We start from the raw sequence: 14,256 nt of genomic DNA, 5'->3' as shown, positions 1-14,256 counted from the left end.
AGAGCTTGTATCTCTAAACAGAAAGCCTTAATTGGAGAGTAGGGAAAAAACCCTAAGATACAGAGCCAGAGTGCTACAGTAGAGAGCCATTTAACATAAGAAGTGGCAGAGCCACAAACACTAAAAAGTTCCCAAGGCTAAAGGCACAGAATATAGTTTTAATGATAAAGGAGCAAGAAACCATTCTCGGTGATAAAGAGCAGTAGCTAAGAGTTGAAGGTTTACGGAGTACCAGGCACTGATCTAATTGATTTATAAGCATTAACTCATTTAATATGACTGTTTTCACAAAAAAAAAAAAAAAAAAAAATATGACTGTTTTCAGAAACTATATAGAAATATTGTATGTTCAGTTCCTTTGCTGTCTCATCTCTGAGTTGTTTCTGTGTTTTTTTTTTTTTTAATTTTTATTTATTTATGATAGTTACACACAGAGAGAGAGAGAGGCAGAGACAGGCAGAGGGAGAACCCGGGTCTCCAGGATCGTGCCCTGGGCCAAAGGCAGGCGCCAAACCGCTGCGCCACCCAGGGATCCCTCTGTGTTTTTTTTTTTTCTCTGCCTGGGAACTCTTGGGATATGAGCTTAGATGTCTCTTACTCTGAAAGATTTTTCCTTGAATCCACAGTTCATATCTGACAAATTTGGTGCCCCAAATATATATGCTCCTGTAATACCCCATAATAGCATAGTGACTAAGCATTGGCTTGGGAGCCACTTCATCACTCAAATGTAGACCATGCACTCTGATCACAGGATTCAAATTTTGGCTACGCTATTTACTAACTGCAAGACTTGAATAAGGAATCATCTTCTTGTGCTTTAGTTCTCTCATCTGTTATATGGGAATAATAATAGCTCCTGCCTCATAGGATTGTTGGGAGAATTCAATGAATATGTGGACAATACTAAGAGGGTTAGGCATATGATAAATGTGTCAGGGGTTCTTATTATCAGTATTGTGCTGGACTTACTCTATCCTGTATTGATCACATTTTGCAATTGTTTGTCTAACTCTTCCACTAGACTGGAATTAGCTTAAGACAAGGAAAGAAGGTTGGTTTTGTTCGCCACTACACTGTCAGCACAAACGAGGGTCCCAATTGGGCTTAAGTATATACTGAATGAACTTCTCTAGAATAGTCACTTATGTGGAAGACCCTACTTTTGATGATGATACATAAAGGAAATAATTATTTTCATTATTCGGATATCATACTAATCCATGGATATCTTAAAAATAATCTTTTTTAAAATGACCTTAAAAAAATTTTTTAGAACAACAAAATATTCTATACACATTTTCTTGATAGTGTCCTTAATGAAATTAGAGGAGAAGAATATAAAAATAGAGAAAAAGATAAATTAACATACCTGGCTCAGAGCTACAATGCATTTAATATATTAAAGCAGCTGACATGTTGACTTTTTGCGGGCCTTCCCAGGCACTGGAGTTTTTCTGTTAATTTGCCGCACTAGGTCATAAAAGATCTGCAAACACAGTAATTTTTTTTTTTTTACAGAAGAAAAAAACCCCAAAAAACAAAAAACAAAAAAGAAAGAAAAAAAAAGAAAAAAGAAGATGAACACCTGAACCTTCCATTTATGAACTCCAACAAATATTGTTAGTTTAAGGAATAAGTAAAACCAGATATTCTTATAACTGTCATTGTTTTATTTTTTGGGAGGGCTAAAACTGTTCTCCTTAAAATAAATACTGAGTTAAGGAGCAGCAAAGTTCTTATTGTAGGTCATTACAATATTTAACATGATTCAAAGAAAATAATCTTTTACTCCTCAAGCCTATGTTATCTTTACCCTAGATGACATAAGCCCCTTCAAGGCAGAACCGTGCATGCCTTCTTGTATGTGTCTCCATCTTACACAAAACATCCTTTATACACACACACACACACACACACACACAACCTGAATACTTAATCCTGTCTTTCCCACCCCTATCCTTTTCTGTCCAGTCTTCCTTTTTCTCATAGTAAATTTAGAGGCTAAATAAGCAATGTTGCTTATGAACATGCATATGTTTAACGTAAGATTTTTGTCTGTAAGATCAAAAAAGCACCTGGAGTAAGCATTAATCTAAAGTTGTGTTAATACACAAGCATTATTTTTCATTAATTTTAAATGCTGAATTCCAAGTAAAGAGTTTTTTAAAGTATATTTCACTATACCTCATTAACATTTATTTTTGATTTTGCAGAAGATTCTAAGAATGCACAGTTGTTCCATTGTCTTGCTAGATTTTGACCTTGTTCCTTTCCTACAACTCTTTCATCTTCCAAGTCACACTTATTACCAACCAGAATCATTGGAACCTAGAAATACAAAAAAAGTTGTGAGCGGAAAAAAAAAAAAAAAAAAAGTAAATAAATTACTATATAAATTCAACTCCAAAGAATTATAAAAGTCAACTCTTAAGGATTACTTTTTATGCCACAGAAAAATACTAAATTAAAAAGATTTACATGAAAGCATTACCCTGTTAAGAATCTTCCATGTGAAATTTTTAGAAAACAAGCTATGATCTACCTATAAAAGGGAGGGGGAGGGGGGATTCCTTAAAATTGTGTTTCAATGGACTTGTAACTAAATATAGTAAGCAAAACACAAAATCATTAAAAAAGAAAGTACAAAAGGATATTACTATGAAAACCCAATATATTTCAAAATTTTAAAGTATTTTCTAAAGAATGTGAATCAATTTTAAGCTTTCTGGTTTGAAAAAAAAGTTTTCTGGTTTGTTGACATGCATTTATCAAATAATCATTCTCAATTTCATAACACAAAAAGGAGAAATTTGGAAAGCCCCTAAAGTAAATTTATAGTTTCTCATGTAGTCTATATTAAAAAGCTAGAAAATAAAATCTTAATTTACTAAAAATTTAGACCACTTTAATCATTATGTCTATTTTAAAAGGACATTACAGAGAAGGGATGATCACTAGGTGTTATACTATATGTTGGCAGATTGAATTTAAATAAAATATTATTTTTTAAAAAAGATTTTATTTATTTATTCATGAGAATACACAGGGAGGAGAGAGAGGCAGAGACACAGGCAGAGGGAGAAGCAGGCTTCATGCAGGGAGCCTGACGTGGGACTCGATCCAGGGTCTCCAGGATCACACCTTGGGCTGCAGGCGGCACTAAACCGCTGAGCCACCGGGGCTGTCCTAAATAAAATTTTTTTTAAAAATACAGGACACTATAGAGATAAATAATATTCACTCTGTAAAATTCCTATTAATTATTTAGAAGCTGGCTTTCTAGAGAATTTTTGGAAAAAGATTCGAATTAAGAGTACCAACAATTTTGGCTTTTATGAACAGATACAGAATTTTATATTCATACTTATTTAATGTAGTTGATAAAATAAAACTAATTATCAGAAACAGAAAACAGACTTACTAATTAAGAAATGTTCACTGAGATGTAAATATGTAAGAATCCCCGAAAGTTCTCCTGTTTCATGAAGAGGGGAGTAGTGGAAGGGGAGGTGCAAGGGGGGGGTACGGGGTGACTGGGTGATGGGCACTGAAGGGGGCACTTGACCAGATGAGCACCGGTGTTACACTACATGTTGGCAAATCGAACTCCAATAAAAAAATATACAAAAAATAATAAATAAATAAATAAATAAATAAATAAATAAATAAATAAATAAATAAATAAATAAAATAAATAAATAAAATTAAAACAACCAAAGTTCTTCTATTTCAGAAGTCCAGGAAAAGGCAACATTTCACACAGATGTTTCTGATCTCTCATAATATTTGCTTATAATTATATATATATGTAAAGTTTTAATAATTTATATATATTAAAAAGTGGTGCCCAGGGGCACCTGGGTTGCTCAGTGGTCGAGCTTCTGCCTTCGGCTCAGGTCGTGATCCCATTGAGTCCTGCATTAGGCTTCCTGCAGGGAGCCTGCTTCTCCCACTGCTTATCTGTGTCTCCCATGAATAAATAAAATCTTAAAAAAAACGAAAAATACAAAACAAAACAAAACAAAAAACCAAAACCAAAAGTGTGATGCCCAGACCCCAGCAGCATCAACACCATCTAGAAACCTTTGAGAAATGTAAATTCTTGAGCCCTATTATAGACCTACTGAATCAGAAACTTGGCGTGAAGCCTAGCTATCTGTTTAAACCAGATTTATAGGTGATTCTGATGCAAGATGAATTTTGAAAACCACTGCTATCTATAATATGATGAGGAATTGAAGTAATCCTTTTGAAGTTTCCTAGGGATTAAACTCTATTATGGTACACTGTGAAGGGGCATGCAAATTAATGTAAGAATTTAATGTATTTGTTGGCTTCCTTTAAAAAGTATCTTTATGTTCTTTTTCTGTCAGTTGTTTGAGATGTGTTCATATGTAGTTCTGATTGTTAGAAGTCTCTTGAGTCTATGAGAAATATGGCCAGAACATCTATTAGTAACATTTGCCACCCACATCTTTTCTTCCTCCCCACCAAACATATTGTTTAAAAATAGTAAGGGCACAGAATTTATTTCACACGGATTAAGGGGAGAGGAAGGTTATTTCTCACTTTCCACATTATATATTTGAAAATATGTATAAGTTTTAAAGACGTATTTTTGCCTTTCCAGAAAAAGGCGTTTGAAAAACAATGCCCATCCCAAACACATGAACTTTAAATTAGATTTAAATTCAGTCTTAAATTGGATATCACTACAATAAGGGTTTCAAGTAAAATATATTTATTAGGAAGTCAGCTTACATCATCAGTGTCTTTAACTCGAAGAATCTGCTCTCTCAGATCTTGTAAATCATTAAATGTAGACTGTGCTGTGATGGAGTAAACTAATGCAAAGCCTTGTCCATTTTTCATGTATAAATCCCTCATTGCGGTAAATTGTTCCTATAGTAGAAAGAAAGGATCATTAAAAAACAATAAAGTTCTGACACTTAATTTGATAATTTTTAAAGTCTATAATTAGAGCTCAATGAAGAATACAATAGTGTTATGTAACATTTCTTAAAATTATAGTCTGTAGCAAGATGCTATTTGAAAAACTGGTATTTCATGAAATAAGTTTTTATTTAATAATAATACAATCAAAGCAAATTTATTTGCAATAAGTTTACTTGAGTAGGAATGAAATATCCTTTCTCCAAAAGCTATTTAAAAGGCAGTTTTTAAATATATAATATATAGGGTACTGAAACTGAATCCCCAAATTACTCGCAGCTATTTCACAATACTCTAGCTCTAAGGAACCCACTGGCATGCTTACATCTGTATCTTGCCATTTTCCCCATACTTTTTCTCCTTCACTAGACTGTGAGCCTTTATAGGTAAGAACACAGCCCATGGCACGTATCAGGTATTCAAACATTAGATGAATGAATACCATATATCTAGAATAAATCCTCCTTTCACCCTCAGATACCAACAAATCTAGTTGGTCTATAAATATTTTGAAGAAAAGATACTGCTCAAGTTACTACTCCATGCAGCCACCACTGAAGAATAAACGTTTATCTGAATATTTTCCACATTAATTAAAATATGATAATATATTTTAACTTGCTTTTAAAGTACTACTGAGATGGTAAATTTTCATTCTAATTTCTATTTATTTCTTTAATAAATGACCCACTGCAATTACAAAGCACACATACACAAAACAGAACTCAAGAGAAAAACAACTTTAAGATTGAATACAAATAGTAAGCTTTAAATAAGCGTAACTAGTATTTGTCTATAGAGTACTAGCATTTATAAGGTCAATATTGCACATGCTGTGCATATACTTTGGTACTTGTTTTACGTACCGTTCCTGCAGTATCCAAGATTTCAAGCATACACTGTTGTGCATCTACTTCAACTTGCTGGGGGGGGGGGGCAGGGGGATAAATATAAAATATATTTATATTATTTTTTAATGTATAAAAGAATACCTTACTTTATACAAAAACTAATATGATATTTAAATAGAGATTATTGTAACTTTACAATTAATTTCAAGCAATATCTGAATAAAACAGGAGAAAAAACAGCTATATAATCAAGGTCTACTGACCCTTAAATTGTATTAGGTGCAAAAACCATGCGTTCTTAACACAAGGATACCTACAAGACCTAAGCTCAATGTGAATCATTCAGAATTTAATTCTGGGGAGGAAGTGATTTCAAAATAGTTCAAAAAATTTTAAAAGCTCAGTAATAGTTCCAATAAGATCGTAAGTCATTTTGTCTATCTCAACACTGCCATACTTTATTTAGATATACCTTCATTTCTCTAGATAACTACATCCCTTTCACCATATTGTAACAACAACAACAACATTGGAACAACAGCAAAGAAGCAGAAGACAGGTATCAAATAAGTTATATACACCTGTGACCCCTTTCTACCTAACATTTCCCAGGAAAGAAGTTACTTAGATGTAGAAAAAGAACAGTACTATTGCCTCACAACTGAGGTGCAGGAAGGGAGTTCCAGTTTCTTTGGTAAACTGTGGACACAAAGGGAAGAATAGAAATAGTATCTACATAGCACCAGGGGTCAAGCTGACTGTTACATAAAGGTGGGGAGATAACTCTCTCCCTACAAGTAAAAAATGTCTGCATATTAAGTTTTACTGTCACATGTTGTGTTAGAGGACATAGAAATAAATCTTTCTATTATGAGCAGTAGCATTTTCTCAAACAATTATTAAGTAGAAAGGTTTGGGAGACTTCTGTATTTCTATCTCTAAAAAGAAGGGAGCCTCAGAGTATTCAGTTTGGTGGTGTTGGGGGTTGGTGGATAGAAGTATCACTTGAAATGGATGCCCTAGTTCTGAAGTCTGTGTGTCAAATTACAATTTTAGGGTCAGAATAAACTTTAAAATTATCTGAAAGGAAGAGAGAGAAAATGTGGGCACAGAGAGAGAGAGAGAGAGAGAGAGAACACACGAGAAAGTGTTTTATAATTCTCATTAACTGGTAAGGACACAAAGCCAGGAAATAATCAAGTGTGAACTTTTCCTACTAATTTTATAAATAAACTCTGCTTCTTCATCCAAATTTGTCAACATTCAGCAATTACAAAGCTAAAAACAAGAACTTATGTTTATAGTAAACTAAAAAGCCAAAAGCCTTCTTGAGTAACATATACCTTTCTATAAGAATCTTCTATCGTAGGATCATATTTTTCAACAAAAATTCCTTGAACAAACTGTACAGTCTGGAAAACAAACAAAGCACAATTTATACTCCTTAAAGCAACAAATGCAAATCTGTTTTTTTTAAAAAAGATTTTATTTATTTATTCATGAGAAAGACACAGAGAGAGGCAGAGACACACACAGGCAGAGGGAAAAGCAGGCTCCTCAAAGGGAGCCTGATACGGGTATTATCCTGGGATTCCAGGACCACGCCCTGGGCTGAAGGGAGACACTCAACCGCTGAGCCACCCAGGCATCTCCGAATCTGTATGTTTTGTTATTTTATATTTTATTTTATTTTATTATTATTATTATTTTATTTTTGTTATTTTATTTTATATATTTTATATATTTTATTTATTTATTTAATTTTATTCATTTTATTTTAGTATGCTTTAAACTACTGATTTCACATAGGTAATTACACCCCTGATGAAAACATAACCACTACTACATTTAATGTATGCATCTGTTGAGAAAATTACCTGATAAAGCTTCTTAAAAACATCAATAATCACTATGCACCTTATTAGGTAATTTTACTGTTAGAGCTCATATTTAACAATTTTATTATCTTATTTTTAAAGGGAGAGAGAGCAGGGGGAGAAGGTGAAGGGGAGAATCTAAAGTAGGCTTCACGCCCAGTAGGGAGTGATCTTATCCTGAGCAGAAGTTAACAATCTAGGCTTAACTGAGACACCCAGGGACCTTGTATTTAAAAAAAATTTTAAATGTCTTCTATTTCAGTCTTAACATCTTAAATTTAAATTTTAATTAGAGGCTAATTGTTTTATATAGTATATATAAGTATATACTATATATATCCTTAAGACACCTCATCAATTGGATATATTTACAAATGAAAAAGCAGTTCGTGCCCTACTGTATACATTTCTCAGTTTGATCCAAACATCACGTTCTGTGCTAGGTGGTCATTCTAAGTAGCTGAGTGAGATGGTCAATCTGTCTTATAATGGGGCTTTGTTAAACTGAATTACTCGAGTTATTTTCCCTAAATTTCTCCCCTTCCCCAGCCACTACCATTGTCTTTTCTCCCCACATTATTAGTACTATTTTTAAAGATTTTATTTTTACGTAATCTCTACACTCAACATGGAACTGGAACTCACAACACCAAGATCAAGAAATGCATGTTCTTCCTGAGTCAGCCGAGAGCCCAACAGCTATGCTATTTTTGATACAGAAAGCATGGCTGTTAAAATAATGTGAAAACTGGACAAAGGTAGTATCTGAAAAAAGTTTTAAGCTTTAATATTTGCCAACATAAAATATATATTATAAGCCAAGTCACAGTGAGAAAGACCAAAATTTGCTCCTATCTGGCTCAGAAATACAGATGGACACACATTTATATGCTCTCCCTTTCTATGCTTAGCCCAAATTATATTGTGGCATATCTCATGTTGGTCTGGATCCAATGGACCAGAGACACCAATCTACCCAGATACAACTAAAAGCTGGCTAAAATGACAAGAAAAATATTATATTGCTTCTAAATGTCACTGAGATTTCACCTTAACAAATAAATGAAGACAAGTAATCAAACCTAAAACTCCACAGAAAAAGAACATGTGTTGGAGTGAATTAGCTTAGGTACAGTGAGAATGACTTACCAGAGCAGATTTTCCAACGCCTCCTGAGCCAAGAACGACTAGCTTATACTCACGCATGGTGCAAACTTGTCAAAAGCTAGTACCTTATAAGGGTGGGAAAAAGAGAGAGAATTCTTAAGTAATAACTTCTTTGTATTCATGTGCTTCTTACATAAATTAGATATTCAAGCAAGTAATTTAAAAATGATTACACTATCATACTAATATATACATTCTGTAACCAGACTTACTAAAGGATGCTATTGCTAGGACTCTTTATACCACATCAGAGGTAGAAAGAAAACCACAGAACTGCAGACATGACTTTCAGCCTTATCCTAAATTAAAACAGAATAAAATATTTGCTCTATAAAGTAAAAAAAAAAAAAAAAAAAAAAAAAAAAAAAAAAGGAAGGGGGCAGCAGAGGACTGAAAAACAGCATCAAGGGGTATTTTACCAGTTACAAGGAAGGTAATAGTGACATGCATATTTAACTCCCTTTTTGGAACCATCTGTAACCTCGAGTCATAGGCAGTTGAGTGCCTACTGACTACAGGGACATACCCAATGAAGAACAACAAAAAATCCCTGTCCTCACTGAGTAATATTCCAGTAAAGGTCAACATGCTAAGCAAAGGTCTTCAAACAAATCTAGTGGATCACCTATTTTGCACATAAAGTTTTACTGAAATACATCCATGTCCATTCATTTGTGTATTATCTGTGGTTGCTTTCTTGCTGTAATGGCAGAGTTACTTAGTTTCAACACAGGCCATCTGGTCCACAAAGCCTAAAATATTTACTATCTGGCATTTACAGAAAAAATTTGCCAAACCCTGGGATACATGAATGATAAGTGAGTTAGTAGAGAAAGCAGATCAAATCTCTATTCCTGAAGTGTGGGGAAGGTAAAAACGGTTAGGAATCAGAAGCAGAACTGAAGAATATGAGTGTTCAGACTAAAAAACTATGGTTTTGGGGTGCCTGGGTGGCTCAATCAGTTAAGCATCTGCCTTTGGCTTAGGTCATGAACCCATGGTCCTAGGATATAGCTGCTGGTCGGGCTCCCTGCTCAGTGGGGAGCCTGGTTCTACTCCTCCCTCTGCCACTCCTCCTGCTTGTGGCCTCACTCTCTCAAATAAATAAAATCTTAAAAAGAAAAAAAAGGAAAACTATAGTATTATGAAATATTGCAAATCAAAACAAAGCCGAACAGAAACCATAACCAAGGCTTATCATCCTCATAAAATTTCAGCATACTAAAAATAGAAAAAGAAGATCCTAAAAGTTTCCAGGCTAGGGATAGAATGACTAAGTTCCCATAGTCCTAGAAAAAAATAATTGGTCAGTGGCCATGGGACAAAAGTGGCCACCAGTACAGGTTCTCAATCTTCTTACTCACGAAATGACAGTTCAATAGTCATAGTAACATAACAACAGTTATGTTACCTGACTACCAGAACTGATTTATTTATTTATTTTTAAAGATTTTATTTATTTTTTCATGAGACACACAGAGAGAGAAGCAGACACACAGGCAGAGGGAGAAGCAGGCTCCATGCAGGGAGCCTGACGTGGGACTTGATCCCGGGGTCTCCAGGATCACGCCCTGGGCCGAAGGTGGCACTAAAGCGCTGAGCCACCCGGGCTGCCCCAGAACTGGTTTAAACACATTTAATCAATCAACAGCCATTATCTTATGATCTTAGCCCCTTACTTATGAAAGTCAGTCAATCAAGAATGGACTCCATTTGGCTTTATTTATGTTAAAATCTCTTTATATATTTTTTCCTTCCAACCCACCATCTTAGAAAAGACATCCTTTATTTTGCCTCTCTATGCCAGTCCTTTATTTCTCTTTAGGACACTATATTTATTGCCATGGCTTCCTTTCAAAACTTTCTCCATTTCTGACTTTAGATATGTAGACCTATCATGTTTTTTCTTCTCCAGGATGGGAAGAAAATTGCCCCCCAAAAACCAACCAACCAAATTAGTCAACTTCCCCACTATTCTATGTTTTATTTCTTTGAATCCATCACTTCCACAGACTTTTCCCTAGTTCTTGAATATTGTTGTAGTTTTTGTGATCTGCATGGTTCTTACCAGATTGTAATTTTAGGAAAGAGAATATGAAATAAAAGTTGAATCAACTTTTTGGTCAGTGCCTTTGGGTCACGTCATGATCTCAGGGTCCTGGAATCAAGTCCCACATCAGGCTCCCTGAAGGGTGCCTGTTTCTCCCTCTTGCCTATGTCTCTCATGAATAGATAAATAAAATCCTTAAAAAAAAAAAAAAGAATATTCTGTATGGTAGTATGCATACAAATGTAGGATGAATAAATAAATCACTCTTGGAGACCCTGGTGGCTCAGTTGGTTAAGCATTCTCCTCTTGATTTTGCCTCAGGTCAGGATCTCAGGGTTGTTAAGACTGAGCCCTGTACTGGGTTCTTGCTGGGTGTGGAGTCTGCTTAAGATTCTCTTCTTCTGTCCCTCTCTCCACTCTACCCCCACCATCCTTGCACTCTCAAAAATAACTGAAGTAAGGTTTACTTCTTTTAATGTAAAACTCATTTAAAAACAGGATTACTGGGGATCCCTGGGTGGCGCAGCGGTTTGGCGCCTGCCTTTGGCCCGGGGCGCGATCCTGGAGACCCGGGATCGAATCCCACGTCGGGCTCCCGGTGCATGGAGCCTGCTTCTCCCTCTGCCTATGTCTCTGCCTCTCTCTCTCTCTGTGTAACTATCATAAATAAATAAAATCTTAAAAAAAAAAAAAAAAAACAGGATTACTAAACACACACACACACAAAACCAAACAGGATTACTTAGGTCACAATTCTATTACCAGTCCCATGCAAACATTACCCAAACGCATAGATCTATACTGATCTGAGAACTATTTTTCAAAAATTTAAGAGTTCTAATGAAAGATGTCTTCAAGTTTATGTTTCTGAACCTAACTTGAGGAAATACGGTAACTTTGTGAATAAGAATTTCCTAAATAGCCCAAGTACTCTAACCAAATACTTTAGTAACAGTAAACCAAATACTTCAACACAAATAAAATTAGACTCATCTCCCTGCATTCTTTTACCCTTTATGTACCTGGGTTGTGCAAATTTTTTTATAACTTCTTAGTCACTGTTTCTTTCTCTCTTAAAAAAAAAATTCACTTCAATGAACACACATCAAAATGTCAACTGCCTTGCTTGAATGACAGTGATTTCTTGGTATAAGGCTTAAAATTAAGCCTTTTGGATATGGCTTTGAGGTATACTATTTGGTAAATATTTCTGTCATTAGTTTAATTCTTCAGCTGCTTACTCTGCTTTTGTTCATCTACTTGTGCAAAATTTTGTGGTGTGTTTTGTTTTGTCCTGGACTGTCTCGTTTCCATTCACTGAATAAGGGAGTGCTCCATTTGGAATGGATGGAGGCATAGGCCCCCACAAGCCTCCAATCCAATTCAAGCTGGTTCTGGGCACCAGAAGTTGAAGGTAAGTAAAACCAGTGACCTCTTCAGGCAGAGATGAGTGACTGGTCACATTCACTGTGGGTCACTTATCAACTTTATGACAGCATACTATAAGGTCAATAACTTTGGGGTTGTTATGTGGCCTCTTCCTAATTAACCTCTGCTTGGTCAAGGAATGTGAGGATGTTCCTAAGGACATATTTATTTTTTTAAAAGTATTTTTTTAAAATTTTTATTTATTTATGATAGTCACACAGAGAGAGAGAGAGAGGCAGAGACATAGGCAGAGGGAGAAGCAGGCTCCATGCACCGGGAGCCCGACGTGGGATTCGATCCCGGGTCTCCAGGATCGCGCCCTGGGCCAAAGGCAGGCGCTAAACCGCTGTGCCACCCAGGGATCCCGACATATTGTTAAAAAAATTTTTTTAATCACTCTTAAGTCATTTGTATTTAGGAATAATTTATATCCAGTAAAACAAGGAGATCTTAAAGATTACGATAAAATGAATTTTGACATTGCTAATACTTTCACAACCATAGCCCTCATTAACGTTTTCTTTTTTTTAAGAGTTTAAGTAGTCTCTACAGTAAACATGGGGCTCAAATTCACAACCCCAAGATCAAGAATTGCATGTTCTACCAACTGAGTCAGCTAGGCAACCCAGTCCTCATTAAGATTTAAAACAGGGACACCTTGGTGGCTCAGCGGTTAAGCATCTGCCTTCAGCTCAAGGCATGATCCTGGAGACCCTGGATCGAGTCCCACATCAGGCTCCCTGTATGGAGCCTGTTTTCTCTCTCTGCCTCTCTCATGAATAAATAAATAAAATCTTAAAAAAGAAAAAAAAGATTTAAAACATTTCTAACTACCCAGAAAGTTCCCAAGATGCTTCTTCCCAGTTAATTAACCTGACACTCTTTTATCTGGACTCTAGTGCTTGCTTGCTTTGTCAAAGCCACAACCTCTTCTAAGGAAGAACTTCTGTGTTTTGTTTTTTTGAAAACTCCCAATAGAATCTTGCCTCTTGTACCTACACTGGCAAATGACAAAAACTGAGACTTTAAGTTTGACTTAACAACTGGACTTATGGCCAACTTTTGAAATATCAAAATTAATACCTTACGAGGAACTATAACTACTGAAAAAATTTGAGACAAAATAACATTCAATAGTCAACTTCTTTAATTGGTACTCTGGGGCCTCAAAATGACTAAGATAGTCTTTATTTCCCCCTGCTCCAACCTTTGGAAGCCTACTCTCCTTGAATCATTCTGTCTCTACTTATACTACCCACACAATTCTATTCCTTTTGTTTCCTTCCTCTTACCTCTGAAATCAACTACTTTTCTTAAGGGTTTCTCAGCAAAGGAACAATTATACTAGCCTCTCTAATTGCTGGGAGTAAAAGGCAGAACTACAGAAACTGATTTTAAACATGAGTCTAGATTTAGTTATGGTTAAGGATTTTCTTAAACCTCAGGGAGACTGACAAAATTTTCTTTCTTTTTTTTTTTTTGAAATTTTCTGAATTCCAACTTAATCACTAATTACTTAATTTCCTCTTTATAAAGAAAAATGGTTAAAAGCAGAAAGGAAAAGACCAGATTCAAACAGCCCAGCATATTTTAAAATTGGCCTTGAGAGAACAAAAACCTATTTAGGAAATACACTATCTTCAATCTTTCTTAGAGGTAGATTGGTTAAGATTTAAAATTTTTAAGCAAAATAAAAATGACTTGATATGAAACAAAATAAAAATTAATGTCAGGAACTGTAAAATATATTCTGTGGTAGACCCAATAGTGGTGGTAAAGAAAGACGTATTCATTCTTTCTGTTAACTGGGCTCAGATCTGAACAGGAAACTTTTTCTTTTTAAAGAGGACACAGAGGACTGACTACATACAGCCACAAGGGAATTTTTTTGGATGATGAAGTGTTCTAACACTGGTTGTAGTGATGG

At 35.1% G+C, this 14,256-nt stretch overlaps 1 protein-coding gene across 3 annotated transcripts in view; it reads right to left on the bottom strand.

The window, feature by feature from the left end:
* Positions 1-14,256, bottom strand: part of RAP1B (RAP1B, member of RAS oncogene family) — a 49,354-nt gene that overhangs the window by 2,495 nt on the left and 32,603 nt on the right. For all 3 annotated transcript variants that reach the window (XM_025476658.3, XM_035721717.2, XM_049115139.1), the window contains 6 exons: positions 8,834-8,916; positions 7,151-7,219; positions 5,823-5,879; positions 4,765-4,905; positions 2,188-2,331; positions 1,373-1,489 (listed from right to left, as the gene is read on the bottom strand). In XM_025476658.3, coding sequence (XP_025332443.1) covers positions 1,403-1,489; positions 2,188-2,331; positions 4,765-4,905; positions 5,823-5,879; positions 7,151-7,219; positions 8,834-8,890 — 555 coding nt within the window. In that variant the 5' untranslated portion in view covers positions 8,891-8,916 and the 3' untranslated portion in view covers positions 1,373-1,402. The remainder of the gene's footprint in view (positions 1-1,372; positions 1,490-2,187; positions 2,332-4,764; positions 4,906-5,822; positions 5,880-7,150; positions 7,220-8,833; positions 8,917-14,256) is intronic.

Source organism: Canis lupus, chromosome 10 (genome assembly GCF_003254725.2).
Source record: "Canis lupus dingo isolate Sandy chromosome 10, ASM325472v2, whole genome shotgun sequence".
Taxonomy (NCBI): Eukaryota; Metazoa; Chordata; class Mammalia; order Carnivora; family Canidae; genus Canis; species Canis lupus.
Note: the sequence above shows the minus strand (reverse complement) of the source record. Positions and strands in the feature narration are given on the sequence as shown.